The 24395-nt window shown below is 43.8% G+C and overlaps 1 protein-coding gene across 8 annotated transcripts in view; it reads left to right on the forward strand.

Annotated features, from left to right (window-relative positions):
- LOC120905504 (ephrin type-B receptor 4b) overlaps positions 1-10493 on the forward strand; it is a 41192-nt gene extending 30699 nt beyond the window's left edge. For 4 of the 8 annotated variants that reach the window (XM_040316344.1, XM_040316346.1, XM_040316345.1 and 1 more), the window contains exons 8-12: positions 1254-1301; positions 2635-2808; positions 2897-3363; positions 5764-6552; positions 6630-10493. In XM_040316344.1, coding sequence (XP_040172278.1) covers positions 1254-1301; positions 2635-2808; positions 2897-3363; positions 5764-6552; positions 6630-6734 — 1583 coding nt within the window. In that variant the 3' untranslated portion in view covers positions 6735-10493. Of the gene's footprint in view, positions 1-543; positions 562-1253; positions 1302-2634; positions 2809-2896; positions 3364-5763; positions 6553-6629 lie in introns of all 8 variants that reach the window. The other 4 variants (XM_040316350.1, XM_040316348.1, XM_040316349.1 and 1 more) reach the window with 4 other exon arrangements.
- Positions 10494-24395: the final 13902 nt, after the last annotated feature.

The raw sequence follows: 24395 nt of genomic DNA on the forward strand, positions 1-24395 counted from the left end.
CTTTTTTCCCCACATCCTGTTTCCCTTCCAATATAACTTCATCGTATAACTCCTGTGTGAGTGTGTGTATAGATATACGTGTGTGTGTGTGTGTTGCATGTGTTGCGCTCTAATCTGAAGGACGCGCGATGGGAAGAAGCTGCGCTGGCGGCGGAACGTCGCGAAACGGTTTTCCGTTTCCATTTGCTCTTTCCCGCGCAAGGCTCCGGCCGCTGTCGACAACAAAGGCAAAGCATATTATAGTCGGCGCCCGGTTTGCGTTTGGTGCGCCCCTGTAGGCAATATGGAGCTGCGCGAGAGCCCTACCCGCGCGGCGCAAACAACGTTTCGCGCCCCGAAAACGAGGAGAATAACTTTTAACACTTACTTAAACGAACGAACGATTAAGCTACAGTTTCATGTGTTTTCTCTCTCTCTCTCTCTCTCTCTCTCTTCCTTTCTTTGTCTTCAATTTGGCATACACACCATCATTGCAAAAAATTACATCACGCCCATCACGCGCAACTGAATCGAAAACCAAACAAAATACAAAAATACAAAAAGGACTCGTAGTTACCTATAGTAAGTGTTAAAGTTTTTGCGCAATTTTTTTATTCTTCGGCGCTCAACTCTCTACCATTTTCTGGTTTGCTTGTGTTGCAAAATCGTAGACCTTTGCTCGTTTCGACCACCTTGTTTTGGTTGGCACCTTTGTATGGTTGTCGCGCTAAGCAGTTAAAAGTGTTGTAATCGCTCTCTTGTTTCGCATTTTTTTTAGAATCTGTATTCTGTATTTTTTGGTTTTAAAAGCAGCAAAATATTCGTTTCCATATCAAATAAGCTTCATAATTTGAGTAGCGAGATGTTTTAGCGCTGCGCTACTGTATCCCACCGTTGTTTAGTTGTCTCAAAGCGTTATCATGAGTGTGTGTGTGTGTTTATGCGTGTGTTAGTTTTACTGTTTTTGTGTATTAGCTTTTTCAAGTAAAACTTGTGCTAAAATGTTTGTTTTTGTTTCAATAATGATGCACCCATCGCTGTTTACCGTTCGCTCTCTTTTATTCTCTCTCTCTCTATATATCTCTCTACGTCTGCTCTTATTTATGTTTATGTGTGTGTGCGTGTGTTACTGTCTACTCATTTTGTAACAGTATTTGTTGTTTTCATCCCTATCCCAAATTACACCATGTATGCTCTACCACCCACACATTTGTGCGCTTTTATTATTTGTTTTTATTTTTTGATCCAACAAAACCACCTTCCTTTTGTTTTAGTTCACGCAATGGACACGACCCCGATAGTCAAAACGATGAAGAGCAATGGTAAAGATCGACCTCTTCGTTATTTTTTGCGTTGCTAGTATTCTAAAGGCCTTTTCGGTTGATTTCAAATAACTCTTCCAAATAACGCATAGAACAGAACGTTGTCCGGTTGGGTCCCGTAGGGTCTCTGTCTGTTTTGCTTTTTTGCCATGCTAATGGTGCTATTTTATTTAGCTCTCAAAATGGTTGAAAATGGTTCTAAGGTCAAGTAACGATGTCACCTCTCGACGCTCTGTCCCTTCATGCGGCGGGGGTTTGTTGTTGTTTCTTTTGCTCTTACTCACAATTAACATGTTAATGGAGAAGGTTTCTAACTGCGACCGTTGAAGATAATTAATTACGCACTGCCCCATCACACTATCGAGGAAAGCAAGAAGAAAAGCTGGGTCCGCTTTTTCTGTATGATCAACTCTAGTTTTTTTTTTAATTTCATTTCACTTTGCGTGCTTCTCCTCCTGGCTCTGGCTCTTTTCATCCTTACACCTGCGCTAGCCTAGTTTCACGCTTAAATTTAGTTTAGTTGCGTCCTGGCCTGCCATTTCCTGTAGGTCTTGTTCCGAATCTGACTGCGCTTGCTCCTCGCCATTAACCCCATTACCAAGCCAAACCACCACCCGGTCCCCAAATAACACCAATCCCTTTCTCACACCCGAGAATACCACAGAAAAAAAAAAACAAAAACAAAAAACCAAACCACCAAACGCTTTGTAACTAATTTGCTTTCTTTATTTTTCTTTTTTTCTTTTCTTTTCACCAATATTTTTGGCTGTGTGTGTGTCTGTTTGTGTATGCTTCTTCGTGTATGATTTAAAAACTGCCTGCCTCTACTACGTTCTGTGCCTAAAATTGCCTAAAACCTTTAAAATAAACCCAAAAACAAATGCTTCCTGCAATCAAAACTCGCTCACTCGTCTAAAAATTGGGGGAAAACCAAACACTTTAAAACACTAAAATATGCAACCTTTTATCACGGCACAAACCCCTCATTCTCTTGCTGTATTCTGCTTTTTTGCGTATTGCTTTGAGTACCATTTATTTGCTGCTGCGTTTGCTGTTTACACCCACACCTTTCTTATTGCTTTCTGTGCTACGTTTGTGCCCTTTGCCTTCTACTGCCGTATGTGTGTATTGCTTGCTGCTGTGGTGGGGGTACTTACGCGTTACCTAATTTGGCCCTGTTTGTTTGGCTGTGTGTTTTATGCTTTATACGCTTCCGAACGCTAACCCACGGTGGTGGTGTCGGTTTGCTATTTCTTTGGTGCATTCGCGTTGCGCCGCAAACAACGAACATAAACGAAAAAAAAACAAAAAAAAAAAACAAATCAAAACAAAGGTGGCTCATACGGGTATTACCGTCAACGTCGTAATAATTTTGCAGTGACCACGCCGCTGTTCGGTACCAGCCGGAGCTACGTCGATCCGCACACGTACGAGGACCCGAACCAGGCGATACGCGAGTTTGCCCGCGAGATAGACGCGAGCTACATCACGATCGAGGCCATCATCGGTACGTACGCGCGCTGACCCTTAAAATTGCGAATGTCTTTTTAAAACATGCTCCCTTCGTTTTGCTCCTCCCTTCCGTGTTTCGGCAGGTGGCGGCGAGTTTGGGGACGTGTGCCGCGGCCGGCTGAAGGTGCCGCCGAACTTTGTGCAGGAGATAGACGTCGCGATCAAGACGCTCAAGCCGGGCTCGTCGGAGAAGGCGCGCTGCGACTTCCTGACCGAGGCGTCCATCATGGGCCAGTTCGAGCACCCGAACGTGATCTTCCTGCAGGGCGTGGTGACGCGCTCGAACCCGGTGATGATCATCACCGAGTACATGGAGAACGGCAGCCTGGACACGTTTCTGCGCGCGAACGACGGCAAGTTCCAGACGATACAGCTGATCGGCATGCTGCGCGGCATCGCGGCCGGCATGACCTACCTGAGCGACATGAACTACGTGCACCGGGATCTGGCGGCGCGGAACGTGCTGGTCAACTCGCTGCTGGTGTGCAAGATCGCCGACTTCGGGCTGTCGCGCGAGATCGAAAACGCGAGCGACGCGTACACGACACGGGTAGGTGTTTTTGTTGTTGCTTTGTTTGTAGCGAAATTTGGGGCAAGTGTACCGCACCCTTAAGCAGTTCATGTTATAACTCGTTAAAAGCTGTTTATCAAAAATCGATTTAACTCGCATAGCTATTTTCAGTGGAAATAGAGCAAACAGAAATAGAGCAAGAGTGCCACTCGTCATGACGGCCACACACTACAGACTGACTCCTAATATTCTCAGTCATTTTGTGACTCAGGGTATTTTTGGAGTATTTGGAAACTACGTATTTCAACTCCCCAAAGTCAAAGTGCTTAAAGAACTGTTCAGGAAGGCTCAAAGTTAGCACATATCTAGCAATGGGGCCCTTCACGATTCTAGTCAGCTGTTTTATATGGAATTTGACAGTTGAATTGGAATTTGAATTTGATTGAAATGACATGTCAACACTCCATACAAAACCACACACAAAACTAGCCTGTGAATTTCAGCCTAGATTATTTTAGCCTCAAAGCTAGAATTAGATTCGAGCACCTGCTGGAAAAATGGCAAAACAAGGGTTTTTTTTTAATTATGTCAATGTGCATTACTGTCACTGGCAACCAAAAAAACATCATATTCCAGGCAACCGGGCTACCCGGGTAGCCAGCGACTTTGGAGGCTTATAAATTTTGAATGCGTAATCCAATATTGGTGCAATATTCTGATGAAATTTAGATAAACTAATGCAATTTCTAATACTCAGCCGTACCAGCGAACTCGTTCGACGAGAAACATTCGTCGCTCATGAGTGGACAGGGTTGTACCACTAGGTTGGCCAGTACAAAGTCTATACGGTTTTCTAATTTTTGATCTAGAGCTATGAAATGAGTGAAAATGAGCGTCGCGGCGAACGTTCCCAGGAACGAACGAGTTCGCCGGTATGGCTGACTGTGTATAGATTGGTTCAACTCGCTGCCGTTTTTTAGTTATAGCTTTTCAAAGTTGACAGGATTTTTTTTGAAAAAAAAAAACCAAATGTAAAAAATTTATTTTTCAGTACTTTACAAAATTTTCACAGCATAATGACTCTAGCAGTTTAGAGAACTGTATGTTGCAAGTCTTATATATTTTTTTTAGATTTTTTCTATGAGTCATAAAAAAGATAAAGGAGTTTTGATTTGAATAAAAACCGTTACATCACACCTGTCATAATAATTTTGTAAAATGCACATCTGCGACAAATGCAAAAACTTCATAAAATTGTCTCTGTTGGTATCTTATGTTGATTATACATTGTAAAGAGACTGAATTTAAACATTGTGTGTGAAATTTATTTGATGTTGGTGTCTTTCTACCAGCATCGATCATAACGTAACGGTTTTTATTCAAATGGAAACTCCTATATATTTTTAATTCCTAGTAAAAAAAATCTGAAAAATTTATAAGAGACGTGCAACATAAAGTTCTCCAAACTACTAGAGTCATTTTGCTGTGAAAATTTTGTAAAGTACTGAAAAAATATTTTTTTTACATATTGTATTTTTTTTCCAAAAAATTCTGTCAAGTTTGAATAGCTATAACTAAAAAACGGTAGCGAGTTGAACCAATCTATGCACAGTTATAGAAACTGCATTAGTTTGTTTAATTTTCATCGCAATATTGCATTGATATTGGAATGCGCATTCGAAAGTTATAAGCTTCCAAAGTCGCTGGCTACCCGGGTAGCCCGGTTGGCTGGAATAGGGGTATTGGAAAATTTAATTCTAAAAATCAGGTTAATTATACTCAAAAAAATCTGCGAAAAGTTCCAGTGAAAGATGGCTGTGGATTACACACATTTTCCGAATTTCAAGTCAATCAGATTCCTAGAATCAGAGAAATGAGCAATCAAAATCGATTTGGCTACCCGGGTAGCCGGTTGCCTGGAATAGGGTTAAAGAGATCAGGTGGTGGAATCTACAATCAAAGTGTATGTAGTCCAGGTGGTCTCATGGCATGTTTTTATAACCAAATTGGTCACTTTTTGACAAGACGGGTGAAATCTTTTGCTCAAACAGGCTTCCTGGTAGCTTGACGAATATACAAAACTCACAAAAATCAGCCTTCAAAATACATACACCTTGCGATAGGCCCACCTGTATACTATACCCACTATGATAGCTGCTCGAAAACTGCTATACAATAGGTGACCGCTAACTGGATGTGTTTTACTGGAGTATTCTTTAACTGGAAGTTCGCTAACTAAAATGATTCTCAGTTAAAAAACACAAAAATGTCAAAACATGAATCATCCGGTATCTTACGAAGAGAAACTCGCAAAATAGCAAATGTGCATTTTTCTCACAAATACGCTTGGAAAGAGGCGTTGTGGCAATTGGCCTTTTCCATTTCCAAGTTACTTGAGTATTGTTTTACTTATTTTCCCCCATTTCTCCTCGCTTGCAGGGTGGCAAGATACCGGTGCGCTGGACGGCGCCAGAAGCGATCGCGTTCCGCAAGTTCACCTCCGCGTCGGACGTGTGGTCGTACGGCGTGGTACTGTGGGAGGTGATGTCGTTCGGCGAGCGACCGTACTGGAACTGGTCGAACCAGGACGTGATCAAGAGCATCGAGAAGGGGTACCGGTTGCCGGCCCCGATGGACTGCCCAGAGGCGCTCTACCAGCTGATGCTCGACTGCTGGCAGAAGCAGCGGACGCACCGGCCCACCTTCGCCAGCATCACGCAGACGCTCGATAATCTCGCGCGGCAGCCGCAGGTCCTGCTGACGACGCGCAACTCGCCGGACAACCCGGTCGCCCGCATGGGCACGGCGGCCGGCGGCGTCGGCGACGATCTCACGCAGGAAATGCTGGCGGCGGCGGCGGCGGCAGCTGCCGCAGCAGCAGCAGCGGCCGCCGGTAGCGGCGGTATGGTCGGCGTGATGGGTGGCAGCTCCCAGCAGCAGCAGCAGCTACAGCAGCAGCAACAGCAGCAGCAGCGAGCCGCCACACTGATGATGGGTGGCGGCAGTGGCACCAGCGAGCGCGTGCTCAACACCGGCAGCAGCATGACGAACGTGCCCGGCTCGATGGGCACGCTCGGCTCGACGGTGGGCGGGCTGAGCAACACCGGCACGATGTCCGGGCCCGGCAATCCGGGCATCTTCATCAGCACCGACCTGTGGCTGGAGGGCATCAAGATGTCGCGCTACTCGCAACACTTTAAGGAGGCAGGTCTCGTCACGGCCCAGCAGGTTAGTTGATGGTGGCACCACCGGTTCATTGCGGATTTATTAATTTTTTCCTTCCTTCTTCCCTCCTTGTGGTGCAGCTTTCGCGGCTAACGGCTCAGCAGCTCAGCGACATGGGCATCACGCTGGTCGGGCACCAGAAGAAAATACTCCACCAGGCCCGGCAGATCGATACCATCATCTAAAGGCGCGCATCCAGCAAACCGTTACACACCACCACACACAAACACACACACACAAACACAGTTCCAGACCGATCATTCCGTGCCCGCGCGCGCACACACACACACACAGAACCCAACGGGGGAAGAGCAAACCGCAGTAAAGCGGGCGACGGGACGGAGCACCACGTTCACAGGGACTCAAGCACACTCATAGGACGTTGTTAAAATAGGGTCGCTGCAAGCAAGTGCACAGCGCGCATGGAATCCATTTTCTATCAAAGCGATGTTAATTTTTGCAAATTCCATGAACTCTTTAGTGGAGCTGCTCTATGCTGTTTTATGCTTTTATTTTATGCGAAGCTCGAATTTTAGCGTTACCTTATTGTGTGGTCGGATACCCAAAGGTTCTACTCATGGATGTCTGTAGCATTTGTATTTTTTGAGTAATATTTTTGCTTCTTCATATTGATTGAAGTTCTTAAATTTGTATTACGAAAATTAATTGCCGTTTATTTAATCAAAGTGTAAATGTTAAACGTATTATGAAGTTGAAAAAAATTCTGCGTATCCATGACAGTACCATTAAAAAAAGAAGAAAAAAAAATCATTTTATTCATGATCCAAATCAACCTTCCAATACAGGGTTTTCCATGAGTTCTAATAGTTGTGGGACACTTCCTAGACTCTTTCTTATAGGAAGTGAACTTCATATGATGGAAATTGGACTATATGGCACCCTGTTTGAAATTCCTATTGGATTTGTCGGACAAGGGTGCTATAGATTCCACTTCACCTTAGATTAAGTTCATTTCAAGTAAGAAGGAGCCAACAAAGTATCCCACAGCTATGAGAACCCCTGGAAAAGCCTGTAAGTACATTAAGTAGAGAAACATCAACACGGCAGCAGCCGCCAGCAGAGCAATCAGGGAAGTAGGTGTAGGTAACATCGTTTTGATAAGAAGATTCGATTGTCATCCGCCAGGGGAACGCGCAATTTTGGCGCGAACGAATACTCACATCATCCAACGACACGAATACTCACAAACCTCAGCTCTCAGCAGGATCGGCGACCCAAACAAGGCGCCCATCCTGTTTCTAGCCATATATATAAATGTGTATAAAATAAGAACGACGACTGCGAGCCAGCGATCGTGGTGTGATTGTGCCCTACTTAACCCCCCCCCTCCCTCCGCGCCCGCAGCCTACTTCAAAATGCGGGCGGCAAAGTGGTGGTGCGTGTGTGCGGGCGGCTTAGTTTTGTTTTCCATTTTAATGTTTTATCTTACACGGGATTGTTTCTTTTTCTCTGTCCACTCCGTTACAAACGGCCGCCAGGGCCAACCGCATTTATAGTTACGGAAAAATAGCTACGCCGAGCCCCGACAAGCGTATTTCGCATTTAATATGAAACATAAAGAAGAAGGAGAAGAAGAAGAAAAACAAAAAAAAAAACTGATAGACAAGTGAGAGTCGTAGCAGGTAGCATCCCTCGACCGCTCGATGCACAGGCCCGATGGGGGAGGACGTTTAAGTTTTTTTTTTTTAACACAAAGCGAAAAGGCTGCTGCTGTCCTTTGTCTTGTTCTGTGTTCTTTCGTTTTTCTTTCTTTTTTTTCTCTTTGTTTTAGTTTTTGTTCAAACTAGTACGTGCTCTCAGTGAACTTGTGTTACTTAAGCGTTGGCATTTTTTTATTTTAAATTATACCTACTTATACATATATATATATATATATACATATACATACACATATACATATTAGCTGGTATTCGAAGTCCTTTTGCAATAGCAAAAAAACAAACAAACAAACAAAAACCCATTGCGGACAGAGACTGACTTCACTGACTGAGGGGAAGGTGTAGAAGAAGACGATGGAACGATGGGGAAGCGTGTGTACTATATTTTTTAGTAGTGGAGTGGAATAACAGGCTGGAAACGAAGAAGGGAAGGGAAAGAAGTTGTGCGAGAGAGTAGTTTTAGCCTGCGAGGTGGGGTGCAACCGGTGAGAGCAGATATGAACAGTAACAGTATGACAACGTGGACGTGTGTGACTGGAGGAAGGAAGGAGTAGAGGGAAGCCATGTTATCAGAGAGAGAGAGAGAGAGAGAGAGGGAGAGAATGATAGAGAGAGAAAGAGAGCGAGAGGGGAAGGTGGTTACATCAACAATGTGATTTTTATACTCTGTAGTAATTAGGTAGTCGGCTTTTAATTTCAGAATATTATTTTTTGTTTTTTATTTTAAATGTTAGTTTCGTAAGCGCCCGCCGAACAACAAACAAGCAAAACAAGAAGAACAGAATGGTGTGTCGCCTCTCACACCCCACCCCCTGTGCGCTTTCGGGTGGTCTCGGGAGCGCTACATCAGTGACCAGTGATTGCCAGGGTTGTCGCCCAGGACCCACACCCCGTGTTTGTTTTGTTTTCTTTGCTCACACGCTCACAATGCTGTGTCGATGAGGTTTCTGGCGCGTTTGAACAGCGCCCGACATCTTGGAGAGGGGAGAAAAATGAAATTTGGGGGAAAAAACAACCAATCCCGCACAGGGGGCGATGGGAGCGCCTTCCCATTTGCGCATTTTCGTTGTGTATAGAAGCATATGTGCATGTATTTTAACACCCCTTTTTTAAACTGTATTTTTTATACGCATTTTAAATATAAATATATGTAATTCCAGGCAAAGAAATGCTGCCACTGCGCGAGAATAGGGGGAAGGGACGCATCTCGATTACACACATTCAAACAATCTGTTTTACACCGAATCAGTGAGAAACACGATCATCTAGGCGGATGGGGTTAAGGGTAGGAGTAAAGTGGGTAAAGTGGGTGGTTTTTGCTACACGCGAGACGTTGCTTGTGGGGTTTCTTGTCGTGTAAGGAATAGCTTAATTGTTCATTTGTGGACCCCCCACGCCTCTGTGGGAGCGAGAAAGAGAGGATTCCAAACGGGAGGACAAACTGTTACCTTCCGAACAGTTGCTCGTTTGGTACCACCGACCCCTCCATTCCCCCCACCTCTTTCGCAATCCAATTCAGTGATTATGCCCAACAATCGTAGCGTACGCAACACATATCTCCGGAAGTTAAATGGTCCGCATTGGTTTATATGTTTGTTCGTTTCGGTTCGGGAGGAGCAAAGAAACACAGCAAAACTGAGAGGAAGAGGGGATGGCGGGCGTGTCGAACGATGCTGCGAATTTCGGTACAGGAAATATTTAATTTAAAAAGACCCGCCGAGGAGGGAAATCACGGTCAGAGGCAGTAGACGTGCGTAGGAAAAAGAAGAAGAAAATCACACAACAAACACACAGGTGAAACAAAAGGAAGAAGAAAAAAAGACACTCACACATACACGCATTTAATGGTAAAACGAACGAACTGCGCAATAGTGTAAAATAACAATCATAATAGTGGTTTCGTTAATGACGTCAGATAAGATTGAATATTAATATAAAGGATAGCAAAAAAACGAGTAAAGGCAGAAGAGAGAGACAGACACAGAGACGGCACAGATTTGGACCTATATATATATCCCCCGGATGCTGGTAGCGTTGGGAAACGGGCCAAGCAAGCGAAACAAATAAACAACAACCCAAACAAAAAACAAATATATACCGAACACATAAACACAGACAAACTACAGCAAAAACGAATAGCCTGTAAATAAGGAATAGTAATACAAGAACGAGAAGAACAACAAAACAAAACAATGAATCTGTATTTGAATTAGTCGTTAAACATGACAGCAAAAATAAACAAAATCAGAGCATAAGAAAGATAAAGTATATATGTGTGTGTGCGTGTTTGTGAAAGACAGAGAGAAAGAGAGAGAGAGAGAGAGAGAGAGAGAGAGAGAGAGAGAGAGAGAGAAAGAGAGCCGAACGGTGAAACGATGAATAGCAACAAAACACAGAAATCGTACAAAAGACACACACACACACTGAGATGGTCATGGAAAAAAGAGCAGCAAATCGTTTGGTTGCTCTCCCTTTTCCCTCCCTGTCCCTCACCCCCTCCTCCCACTGGTGTGGAGTGGGTGGGGGAAAAACAAAGGAGAAGAACGGTGGCAAAAGAGCAATGTGGAATGCAATTAAAGAACAATAATGTGTTTCGTCCATAGCGAGTCAAGTTTTTTCCTCATATCGTGTAACGTTAGAAACCATTGTGCAAATCAGAAAGTGTGAAAGAAACCACCATTACTACTACCGCCACCACCACCACCACAACGGGATAAAATGGTTCCCCTCGTTTGAAGCGTCTCCAGAGAGAGAGAGAGAGAGAGAGAGAGAATATTTATCTCTTTTGAAAAAAAAATGAAAACAAGTAAACAAATAAATAAAATAAGTGGGGCGACAGAAGAGGACCCACTGGAGCGAAAATAGTGGATCGAGCTTGGCAGCAATTGCAAAACAAAACAAACTTATCTAATTCGTTAAGGTGTGGATGCGTGTGTGTGTATGTGGTAGTTACATCATCCTTTGCCGTTCGCGTGCTTTTGAATTGCGCTTTCCCCCTTTTCTGTCGCCAGGACTGGTGTCGTATTTAGTGTATTTTCTGTTTCTTTTAAATGCACCTGGTTTCGGTTTAAAATAATTCATCAAAAATCGAACGGGCAAACATGCTGGAAGATGGTACACGAACCCAGCAGCAAAATCTCCACTCAACACACACAAGTGTCTGATAGGAAGGACGTCCCTTGTGTTCCCTCTCGCGCGCGCCCATATGTTCCAGTATTCGATGTGTCCCAGTTTGCCTATTGTTTTCTGCGTTTTTTTTGTTGTTGTTGTTGTGGTTGGTTTGATTTGAGAAGGTTCGACTTAGGTTAGGAAGTTGAAACAAAATCCCCCATCGCCTCCCCTCCCGCTCTGTGTATTCTTCTCCGCGAAGTGTAAATGCCGCTGTGTGCGGGGATCCATTGAGAACAAAAACAAAAAAACAAACAACCCGCACCAACCGACACATGTGCGCAGGAAGAAGGATGTGCGAAGGATGCAAAAAAGAGAGAGAGAGAGAGAGAAAAAAATACGCCAATATATGATAAGACTGTAATTTATAGCAATACCGAATCCCCCCCTTTGTCTGTAGTGTGTTGGGCTAACGTTGAGGTTTAAAAAAATTTAGAGCAAGAAAGAAATAGTAAAAGAGAGAGTAAAAAAGCGCTAGCGAGAGAGGATAACATCACAAAATCAACCAATAAAATACGAAACTCACAAGTGAACGTGGCGCTTTATTTGTTTGCAAAAACAAAACAACAGAGCTCTCTTTCTTCACTCTAGCTAGAACTGGTTTTATAAGCGAATGTTTTATGTTTTTTTTTTTTTGAAAATCAAGCAGCAGGAAAAGTGTAGCACTCCTTCGCCGCCCCTCCGTTCCGCCCCTGCCTGCCTTGCCTGTTCGTTTGCTTTCCCCGTTCCCGGTTATTGTAAATTTGTTCCAACAAAAATGAAGCCAATCTTTGTCACGCGCTGTATTGCCTTCCGAGGATTGCCATCCCAGAGCTTATGGTTCTCAATTCCTGCACATTATTGCTACAATCGAGGGCGAGAGGGTGGGGCTGTACCCTTAGCATGGGGGGGGAGGGGGGGGGGGTGGGGGGCGATGCTGAGAAGTTTTTAAAAGTAGGACAAAAGCTGACGGTGGAGAATAAATGAAAAACCAAAACAAAAAAAAAAAAACATCCCAAGCGTTAGAGTAAAGAAAGTTATAACTGAACACAACGCAAAACGGGGATAAGAAAACGAAGACGAAGTATTAAATTTACTTACAATTTTGAAGATATAAACAGGACAAAAAAACACAAGCACACACACACACATACAAAAAGAGAAACATGCGTATAAGGAGTGTAGCAATCAGAATGATTCATCCATTCGTGGGGCGGGGTAAATGCACTAATGATACAACACACTACTTACACATCGAACGGAGCGCGAAGCAGAAACAGAAGAAAAAAGAACGAACACGAAGAAAAAAAGGGTGGAAAAAATATTGAAAATTTATAGAGGAGGAAGGTAAGGGGTGTATGGAAGAGCAGAGAGTATTTCTATATTAAATTACTAGGCAATTAAACACATTGACGAACCACAATTCATACGTACATGAAGTTAAGGAATAACATTAAAAGCAACGAGGGGGGAAAGCGAAATATGCATTCACAGAAACACAGAACAAACCAATAAAAAGAAAGAGAAGAATAAGGAGAAGAAATAACTGGTTATAAAAGAAAAAAGAAAAACAAAATTTGAAGTAAGCGAAAACACAACAACATGCAAAACATCAAGTCCCTCCCTCCGATTTAGCGAAAAAACAAAAAAAAAACAACAAAGATGCATGTAAGAGAGAGAGAGAGAGAGAGAAAAACAACATACGCATACAGAAAGCTAAAAAAAAAAATATTTCAGTGTTGCCACACAATTGATTCCTTTGATCGCTATTTGATGCATTCCGGTGTCCAGAGAGAGAGAGAGAGATAAAAACAATGCGGGACCCCGACCTCTTCCAGTAATAGTGCAGTTAATGGTCTGCTTTCACGTTGCAAAAAGGGAGGTAGCTGGCAACAGTTGAAAAACAGGACGTTACTGCAAAAAAAAGGAAGCAGCAAAAGTGTCCCCAGAAGCTGGATGGACGCAACTTTATAACAATATAAATGACACAAAAAACACAATCATCGTTTTAAAGCAAACAAATAATGTGAATTATAGTAAAACGGTGGGGGAAAAAACATGAAAAAAGGTGAAAGCAGATGAAGAAATGAAGCAGAAAGTAATAAAAAAAAAACGAAACAAATATGCGCAATTTTCTCAGTGTAAAAGGTGTAAACGTTTGTTGGGCAAAACGAAAATAAGGAAAAAAAAAACAAAACAGATTCATTTTAGCACGCATAGGATTAAGAGAACGAGAGAGAGCGAGATAGTGAAAAAAACAATAGAAAAGAAAAGCAATTTGTTGGTGAAACGAAAGGACAAACACACATTCAAAGAGAAACAAATTTAATCAAAGGCAGCAGGGGCAGTGCGTGGCCGAGCGGGGTCGCCCCTGTTGTGCCGCGGAGCAAGCTGGAGACGCACCCCCTTCTTCTTCCTTGTGGAATCGAAGCTCATCATCATCCCCACAATAAGCCCTGCAGCAGTTAACAAGAGAGACACACACAAACAAAGCAAAAAACAAACACAAAAACAACAATAATTCGCAAATAGGCGCGCACACCCCTCGAAACACAGCACCACTCGACAGGTGTCGCGGAGCGCGGAAAGGAAAATCGGAAGAAAAGGCAGCAGAGCAGACGACGAACCTCCACCACGGCACAAGTAACGCTCGTTCTCTTCGAGCATCCCAAGGTGTTCCTTCACGTTTTGTTTTACAATAGCTGCTATACAACACACACACACAGACGGGGGTTAGGGGCAGGTCGATAGCTGCTGTGTACCGTAATATCCTAACATCACTCAAACTCGAACGAAATCACATTTTACATTTTAAAACTGGTTCGTCGGTTTGTTTGCCACTTTTGTGCCGATGATTTTCCATTGCCGTGTGCTGCACATGTGTGTGTGTGTGTGTGTGCAACAGTAAAAAAACCAACCCAGCTGCAGAGCCATGCAAACAAATGAATAGAAAAGCAAACACAAGTCTTTGAAACAACAGCCTGAAAAAGGCAAATTAAACAGGATAATTAGCAAACCAACCACCCCTACACAAAACACACACAAACACACACGCATACACCTCAGCAAGGAATGCGCATGTGTGTATGAGAGTGGGTGGTGGTGCATTGGGCTGGGTTACGGTTTATCTGTAAATATATGTATAAACAAGCTAATGAAATAGAATCGACACAAAACCGGCGGGGGGATAATGCGTTTAAGGAATGGGGAACTAGTGGAAAAAAAACTAGTGGAGCTAAATATAGGGAAGGAAGTGTAAAAAAAAAAACAATGAAGGGGAATGAAGCTTTGAATGGATGAGTAAAAAAAAGCAACAGGAGAGAGAGAGAAAAAAAAAATAAACAGATCTAATAAACAAAACGAACAGAAAACACTTCGAAGAGCATAAGCAAAACACGTGTGTGTGTGTATGTGTTAGCAGAAAAGAGGGGCAGACAGGACAAAAAACGAAACGGGGATAGAGACAACAGGAGGAGCGCAAGATGGGAAGAGTTTTTAAGCGGAGATGAAGCAAAGCAGGAACAAAAAAAGACGATCGTTTAACAACAATTATGGAATAGCGAGGAACGAACCGAGTGGGTTAAGAACAAAACAAATAGTATTTATATAAATAAATCCATGAAGCAAAAAAAGAAAAACAAAAATCAACACATAAAAATGGTAGCGGCAATTTCTTTCGGCTTTGGCAGTTGCGCCATCTAGCGGAAGGTAGCGCAGGCTAGCGGCTGCCATCTGTGCGGTCGGCGTTGAAAGCGTTCGCGTAGCGATGTCAACCCGACCCTAGAGGGCGCGAAATCATCCGAAAGTGGGTCCTGGTTCTAGTGGTTGTGTTCTAATTCCAGCAGGTTCAGAGTGGTTCAACGAATGCAGTTGTTTTCACTTATATTTTCTGTTCGCCAAATTTGAATAAAATGTTTTTGATGCAAAGTGTTCGCGAGTGACATCTGCTATCTGATCGTTTCTCACTTTCTCTGTTGTTATATTGGTTCATATTACAATTTTAGTTATGACAAGGGACTGAGTAGCAACGAGGTCCTGTAATGTAGAACGATTTGACAAGTAGCCAAACGTTGCTTTGCAGGCTGTTTAACATCTGAAAGCCTTCAAATTTATTCCATTCATATTTTCGATTGTTCGATTAAAATTTTAAATGTGATTCTAATGATTAATCCGTCTGGAGAAGAACATTGTTAATAGGTTTTTGAGTTTGCCAGCCAATGTATTTATTCCTCTCGTAGTAATACTTGTTTAATTTTTGAATTAATTTGTCGACCTTATACTGTCAAATGGCATCCAAGATAGCCAAACCGACTTTGGCTGATATTTAACCTCGACCCTACACAAGCCAGGGTTATGACTTCCTCACCTACTTCAACATTTTCCGTAAAGAAATGAATTATTTTCGAAAATTCCTACTTTTCGAATATGACAAAAACCAATTGGAAACTAATTATTGATAACTACTCTGCTAACATCAAATGGCTCTGAAGGCGTATAGAAATCATTTTTGGGCCTTAGTCGCATTACAAGGCAAATACGGATTTCATCCGAAGCTTTCACGTCTGTATTGCGCGGGGCTCCGTCGATGAGGGGGCTCCGTGTATCTTTAGTCCAGGATTGATAGAGTTTTTTATTTATTTTTATAGAGACTTTGAGCCAATTGGCCTTATTCGTTTCTTTCAATCTGTAGATTAATTCTTAGCTTAAAATCTAACATTCTTCTTTGCAAGCCATTTGTGGTTACAGTTATCTTACAAGGTTTAGACGATTTATTTGAAACACTCTTTTGTATTGTTTTAATAAAACAACATTGGTTGATTTCAGTATTTTTTGGTGCGTTCCCACGATTTTTTGGTCGTTTCCCAGATTTTTTTGGTTCAATTGTATTGATATCCAATCGGACGATACCAATACATTATGGGAACAATTAAAAATCTATGGGATACGATGAAAAAATCGTCAGACGAGCCCAAAAAATTATTGTTATTATTTTTAAAAAGTATTATCCGTTTGTGATTGATAGAGTTGATAGAGTATGGTCCTGTATTAGGAAGGAGGGCCCCGTACTTGACACAAAAAAAAAAAAAATATCAGGATTGGTGAAATATCCCATTTCACAAATACCTTTTTTTCCAATGCCATCAAAATGAGTTGATACATCAAATTAACACCTTTTATTCTATTTAAGATCGGTATAATGCAGTCCATCTTAAATAAAGTGAAATAGCTCACAGCTTAACGCAATAGAACAATTACGTTCGGATCGTCCTTTCGATTCCAACACACATCACTGGGAAATTTTCCTATTAAAAATTCAAATTTGAATGAAAAGTTAAATATGAAATTTTTCACTGAAATATATCAATACACATTTCATTACCGTCAAATCCACTGCTAAATCGCCTTCAATTCGCCGGCGCTTAGAAGGCTTTTAATGGAAATTTCCCGGTAGGGTAGTAGCTCATGAAAATGAAACCGTTTCGTTACTTTTTGTGTTCAAAATTCCCATCCTAAATGCCAACCGATTTGTTCCTGGCTGCATCAATTACAAGGAACGAAACGATTTATATGTTTATTAAAAAAAAAAATGAAGTGGGGTTCGTGTCTTAGCGACGAAAGTCTTCGCGCTTCGTTCGAATAAACTCTGTAATAATGTAGACAATTTCTCAATAAGTGTATATTGGTCCACCTAATAGTACTCGTAGAGAGTGTACTGATTCGATCTGGTTCTATGCAGCTGGATTATTTTTAGAGACGAGGGTTGATTATTTTTCCAAACTCTAAAACTAAGTCAAAATAGCAAAAAAAACACCCCCACTAATCAGAACGAAAACCTGAAAATGTAGCCCACGAATGCCAGTGCATCAAAGATCCCAAAAGCGGATGCAACGGGCGCAAATTAGAGGCGATTTTTTAAGCGTGTCCTTTCGCTGAAAGCAGCGCCCACTAATGAAAAATCTATTCCAAACGTGGAGCTCAATCTTTTGTCATTTTGCTCCCCATAACGCCCTGCTGTGAATGTGTGCGAGTGTGTTGAGTTTCAAGAATTCATCATTACATTGGCGACAGTTTGGGAACGAGCGGAATGGCGTCGTCCATTGCAACAGCAAAGCTTAGAGTGCGTTCTGGGGTTCGCCCAGGTGCAGAGCATTAATTAACAGAACTAGCGTGTGCGCGCGCGTGTGTTTGCAAAGCCTTCGAGCGGTAGCACAGCTGGCAACGGGGAGCAACGAATGGCAAACGAATGCCGAGGTAAAGGCAGCCGAGTTTAATTAACGCCGCGAAACCGAACACGCGAAGAAATGTGCACCGGACAATGTTAAGGGTTAGTCGGAAATCATCAGAAACGGCCTGCGAGCGCAACAAAAAAGTGCGTTGTTTTTGGGGAAAACTTTTTTTTTTGCTACGGCCGAACATGGCTCCCATGGCTCCCCAAAATCCGTTGCAGTGTACGTTCGAGAGGGAGACACAAAAAATCCCCCTAGTCGTAGCGAAAGTCGGGAAGCCAGCACCACCAACCTAACGTACCAAAGGCGCGTTTCGATAACACACATTGTGGGCCCGGCGGCAGACTTTGATTGAATCAAAGCATGTGTGTGTGTGTGTGTGCTTAGCAAAAAGTTACAAAATTCACACATTATTCACACGGCGTGCCGGAATTCGTTGGTGCGTAATTAGATATCCTGGCCGTGCTAGAGGAGGTCGAGTGTATAGAAAGCGTGCTTTTCGAAGAAAACAGGCGCACCAAAAACACCAAAAAAAGAAAGACAACTTCTAACCTATACAGTGTCACTCGGGGGTTGAAGGGGAAGGGGTCAAATGTGCCTGAAGCAAATGTGTGAGCAATTCCGTCCATTAAGGCCTACCGAGTGACAATTTTACACAAAACCGGCCTAATATGCCACACAACGCTGTGCACGATCCGGTTCGAAGGACCAAAGTTGGAAAAGTGCGCTAAAAATCTGCGGTGCGGAAATGTTACGGGAAGGACAATCTCGATCGAATACTTCTGCCATGTGCAAAAAAAAAAAAAAAAAAAACAAATTGTAAAAAAACAATCAGATAGACGCCCAACCTTACCATCGATACGCGCGTTGGCGGCCATTAGCATTGCCGAACGTACGTAACGTATGGCGCGTATAATCCTATGCTCCAGCTACTAGGTTTTTACTCCATTCAAATTATGTGCCATCAGTTGTTTGGTTGAAAAATGTTACGAAATAGTAATAAGAAGACCAGCATCAGACAACAACAAAAAAAGAACAACTCCGTACGGAACACACGAACAAGAGACCATTTATAAAATTAAATCCATTTTTGTTTTTGTTTTTGTTTGGCGCGTGTTGTTTACTCTTTTTTCCTCTCTTTCTCACCGTAACGTAGTACAGAGGAGAAAATGTAAATTTTTCGCTTCCATTTTTTTCTTGTCTTTTCCATTGCTCCCCCCTACCCTCGCCGCCTTCCAATAATGTCACTGGAATTCGTTTTTATTTCACCTTCCCGAATGATAAGGATTAATCACGAAGGCAGGCTTGTGGTGTGCCTTCCCGGGTGAATGTTGTTGCTGCTGCTGCTGCTGCTGCGAGAGAGACCTTGCAGGATGGGCTTGATGCGTCAGGCTCACAGTTTCGTGAGGGCATTAGCTGTGAGGTTTTGCCCCCCGTTCCCCACTGCTCGATGAGCCGTCCGATGGTTGGCCAACAGTGTGTACGGGGTGGACGATAGAACGGCCCCATCACTCATGTCATAATGGAGCGCTAACATCTCGTGCTGGTGTGTCTGTACTCTTTTTTTTTTGGTACTTCATTTTCCTTTTCCTGTGTGTGTGTGAGAGAGTGTGTGTAACATCGAGGGAAGCGAAAATCGGTGCGAGAAAAAAAAATCATAGCATTAGAACCCATTAACCCATTGGTGAGTAAGAAAAGTGGCTGGTGCCGTGACCAGGATCAATGACGTATTTTTGCAATTATGAAAAACTTCTCATTCGATGATACTTTTCTTACACTAATCTCTAATCATACTGTAAGGCAGCATCCAGTATCCAGTGGGTTTTAGAGTTTGCCCGGTCGCTTCAAGGGTTACCACCGACGCAAACCGACGCCACAAAGAAAGAATCCGCATCCGAGCACGCCCGCTATCGGAACCACGGGGATGGGAAATCAAAGCTCCGCACGGGCGTGATGAACGGGCTCTCGCACTGATGATGATAGAAATCTTGTTAGCGTTGACGAACTGCTGGTGCACACATGCGGATGCATCAACACTAAGCGGAATAGGCAATAGGCAGCAACCAAAAAAAAAACAAAAATAGCCCGGACTATAAAGAAAAACTGCGTGGAAATGGGCGTGAAGGAGGCACAAAAAAAACTGCCCCAAAGCCCAGATTCCGATACGTTCGGGCAACACTACCGAGGCAAGAATCGGCTGGCTGCATGAATAATGGATTATGTGAGCAGCAAAAATTGCACCATCAAAAGGCAGCCGTCCCTGGTGGGCCGGCAGGCGAGCGGGGCCAGAAATGGGGAGGTTGAAGCGCGTTGACCATTCGTTTCAATTACTAGCGGCGACCAAGTGCACTGATGGATGGCGCTCGAACCGTGTGTGCGTCGTACGCCAATCCCCGCCAAAAAACCCGCTGATGGCACGACGTGATGGCCAAACGATGTCACGGCCAGGCCGGCCGGGTGGGGGTTTTTGCAGCGCGGTGTGTGTAGCCGCCGGCAGGCATCACGGGATCAATTAGAAGAAACATTTGCATTCTCGCAGTAATGGGTTTCGGGCAGGGAATGCTTTTAGAAGCTGCATGGCCCGGGATTGGTTTGACGCAGTGCCGAGCGCGTGTAAGTCGAGCAGACGTTGGAGCTGTGTTTTTGCACGGGTCACTCGGTGCTGCAGAGTTCCTGGACGCTGGCAATGCAACATTGGAGCAGCCGTCGAGCCGAATTTGCCGGGGAAGAATTAAGTAATGAAATAAATAAAAGAACGAAAAAAAGTCCACACTCGCACTTGCAAAGCCGTTGCAAAGCTCCAAAGACTATTCGGCAGTCTTCTTGGGAGGTGCACATGCGTTCGCCTAAGGCCGCCTCGGCACAAACGGAATTATCATGTACGCAATTAGCGAGCCGCTCAGGAATCGGATTGTGCCGATACCGATCGCGACACGGCGCGCCGTCGATCGGACCGAGATACCGGCCGTACAGGAGGCTTTTGCCAATTAACACCGCCGCACACTCGGGTGAAGGAAGGACGGCTTCTGAGCTTGCCGGGCTGAACCGGGCCCGATTTGTGCCAGAGAAATAGCTTGAAGAAGGAAACACACACGCACACACAAAAAAGGTGCCGGTAATAGGATTACCGGGTGGCAATTGGCCAGCGCATCGAGCGGTTTCAAAATGGTGTGAGCGAATGGCAGTTTTCACTCCTTTTTTTGCTGTTGTTGCTCCCAGGTACGCTCTGGGCTGAGCAGCCCGAGATAATTAGATTTTCGACCACTTGACCACGCTGCGGGGGCAACGGCATCCGGATCAGGCGCTGGCGCCAGTCGGAGTTTGCCTGTCCAATCCGTTCCGAGCCGGGAGATGGCCGGATTTTTCTCTTCTGGCCTGCCCTTGTGCCAGCGAATAGCAGATTAGCACCGGGCCCGGGAGCGTTTGGGCCAATTTGATCGCCTATACCCGGTGCGTGCTGCTCGGGGGAAGCAACGATTAAGGTAAGCGGCACTGGAACAGTGTCGGAAGTAGCAATTCGGTTCAGAACCACTTACCAACTCGTGTGCCAGTGTAACGTTTCAGGATCGGTTTCGGTGAATATACGATCAATTAGTTGTTGGAAGATGATTCCAAGCGGTAGAAAGGACAGAAAAGACTAGCTTACTGAAGCGAGATATTGGGCGAAAGTAAACAGTTAACCCTTAATGGCCATGCTGAAGCATCTGCCGTTAGGGAATATGATACTTTGTCGTTGGGTTTTCCTTGTTTTGTTAGAAAAATAAATTGGGATTTTTAATCAAAATGTTCAATGAATTTGCTCCAAGGCGGACCTCGATTTCTATAAATTTCTCCTCAGTTTTTGAGACAAAATTTTTGGAGTAGAGCTTTTGCCTCATGTTGATCTTTTTTGGATAATCTCGATGGTACTCAGTTGGGGGATGTTGGACTGGTTCGGTGACTCGCGTCTCACATCGAAATTCCACTGAAATTTGCTTGGAATGATCGTATTGAGTTTAGGCGTCTTCAGTGGACTCAATTTCTGCTTCCTGATATGTTTGTTCATGTTTCTCAGGAACTATTTATCTGTTTGGCCTGTTGCATCGAATTCCCGACCAAGCGACTGCAGCTTTGTTGCGACTGTTCCCTAGGTCTTCAGCTTACATTGAAAATTCCAAGTCGCTCAAGGTCGTCGGCCATTCGGAACCGGACTTTTCATTCGATGCTCTGATTGTTGTTTAATAGTACCAAGATGTAGTAGATGCCAGAACAGGCTTGTACAACGTCCACAAACTCCCGCACTAGAGCTTTCAAATGTGGGCTACTGACTCATCAGATACTATTATTGTTTTGTATTGCGTTTCGCTTGTGCATGTGAACAGATATCCTTGGAAAATCGACATTTTCTGTTCTGTTGTATGGTCCAGAGCATTTCTTATATTTGTTAAAATTAGGACAAAATGTGAAAATGGAAAGCAATGGCACTATTTATTCACGACAAGATGATCCAACAATGTTTTGGAACAACAGCTTCTTTTATGGAGACACGTTGCTGTGGTGTTTCCGGAATGTCTTACCAATGTCGTCACATTGACAGCTTAGTAAACAATAATAGTGTCAAGGGTTTCGCTAAAGCTTGTCAATTTCAATTGCTTGGTTTTGTTTGTCCCAGCAGGGCCTAAATCTTATAAATACATGATAAATGTAATAATCGAATAACTCAGTAATGTAACATCCAAACTGATCGTAGGACAACTGGAACTGACACTAAAGTTCAAGTTTCAATTGGTGATGAACAGATGTCTTCAAATATCTTAAGTAAGTGTAAGTAAGTAAAAAACACTGGTCGTAGTAGCCACGTCACTGATGAGGTACTTCCCGAAACCCAATATGTTGCACACGATTTGGTCCACTTTAATCAATTAAAAGAATAGGCATTGATGCAACATAATTCAGTAGTAGATAAGACCTTCTATGGGATTTCAAAGAATTTTGACTTGGTACAAACTTGGGACCTAAATGACCTATTCACAAGTCTACCAAACTTGCTAGGATCGCCGACTTGAACAATTTTCTAAGGGGATGTCGTGAACTGTTTTTTCTGTTATCTGAAGTTCGATGTTTCAATAATGTCTTAGAATCTGCATGCTACAATTAGTTGGAAGCGACGCTTATAATTCCATAACCCAACATATCAAAGCTGTTTGAAATATTATTACCCAAATATTTCAAAACTTCACTTAAAATTGATTGATTGAGATTGAGAATTGATAACTAAAACATAAAATTTGACAGAAACTTGAGAGTTTCAAAGCATTTTCTGATAACAGATGAGAGTAACATAAGGTCTGCACATTTTCAAGGTCGTTGTATTTATACATCCTTCGATTTGTTTACATTTTCCTTAATGTGTCCGTCCGTCCGCTACCGAGAAGGTAGCTAAATTCTCCTACTAGTTAGTCTTTGGATTCTGCTACAAAAAAGTTTCGTAGTCTTAAGGACACTATCTAAGCGTAATCAGAATGTCTGTCTCAATATCAATTATAAGCTCTATCCCATGCCTTTACCCTTGCTTTTGAACATTGCCCTAACGCTACTACTGCAGGCGTTACGCTAAGCGTTAGAATAAGCGTCACATCCCTCCATTCCACCTCTGATGCCGTACATCCACCATACGACAGACAAAGGCTGCCGATGCATTTCAGCAAATTGTTCGCCATTAAAACCGTTTGCCGGCGAGTCCCAATCCAATGCCAATCAATCGACGCATCAACAGACACAGCCACAACACGGCGGCTGACCGGCAGCAAGGCAGGGGCAGAACCGTAAAAGTGTGCAGCGCGCAGAGTGCAGGAACCAACAAACCGAAACGCAACGCAAACGAACAAAAGCAACCAGCGATACAAACCCGGCACACAGCAACGGCACAAGAAAAACGGCCCGACAATTGGGACGCGGCATTTGGGAACGAAATTGCATTTGTTGCAGTTCGGCATGTTCCCGGGGCTGTCCCCGTTTGCTACGGAGGCGCGCGCGAGGGCTCCCTGGTTTTCGCGAGCGCGCCCAGCGGGTGGCTCCCTTTTCTTTCTCTTTGCCGGAGCGGGGCTCAGGGCTTGCCAACCGTACCGGAACGATTTTTCCCATTCCCGCCGGGGTAGGGCGCGTTTTGTTTGATGATTTTTCGTTGTTTGCACCTCAAAAGAAGACAAGCGATAGAGACAGAGAGAGAGAGAGAGAGAGAGAGAGAGAGAGAGCGAAAGCGAACAAAAAAGGAAGATCCCGAAACGGTAAAGCTAATCGTTCAACAATGGCCCGTGGGACGGTAATTACTTACCGGTGCTACCGCTCGAGAGAAGTTATACAAACATCTCACCCATGAGGGAGGGAGAGAGCAGGGGCCTTTTCCGCCTCCCTCCCTCTCATCGTCTGTTTATCCTTTTTTTGCACAATTTGTTGGATGATCCTTGCAGAGAGGTTCCATAGAGCAGCACGAAGCAGATAGCCGTGGCGTACCTCCTCCAGGGGTGGTCCGTGAAATTGTAGTCAACGCACAGCTCGAGAGAGCACTCACACACACACACACACACACACACACACACACACACACACACACACACACACACACACACACACTCAAGCTCCTGCCCCCGCTGTCTGCATTGTTGTTTGATGGGTCGGGCCGGTTTTCTTTCTTTGCAGTTGGTTCGGCATGACCTCCTTAGATCCTGCCTCCGAGGCGGGAGATCATCTTCTCTGGGCGATGGCAATCGAGCCAGCAGAGCGCGTAGATTAAACGCGGTAATCGAAACTCGAT

Source organism: Anopheles arabiensis, chromosome X (assembly GCF_016920715.1).
Source record: "Anopheles arabiensis isolate DONGOLA chromosome X, AaraD3, whole genome shotgun sequence".
NCBI classification, from domain to species: Eukaryota; Metazoa; Arthropoda; class Insecta; order Diptera; family Culicidae; genus Anopheles; species Anopheles arabiensis.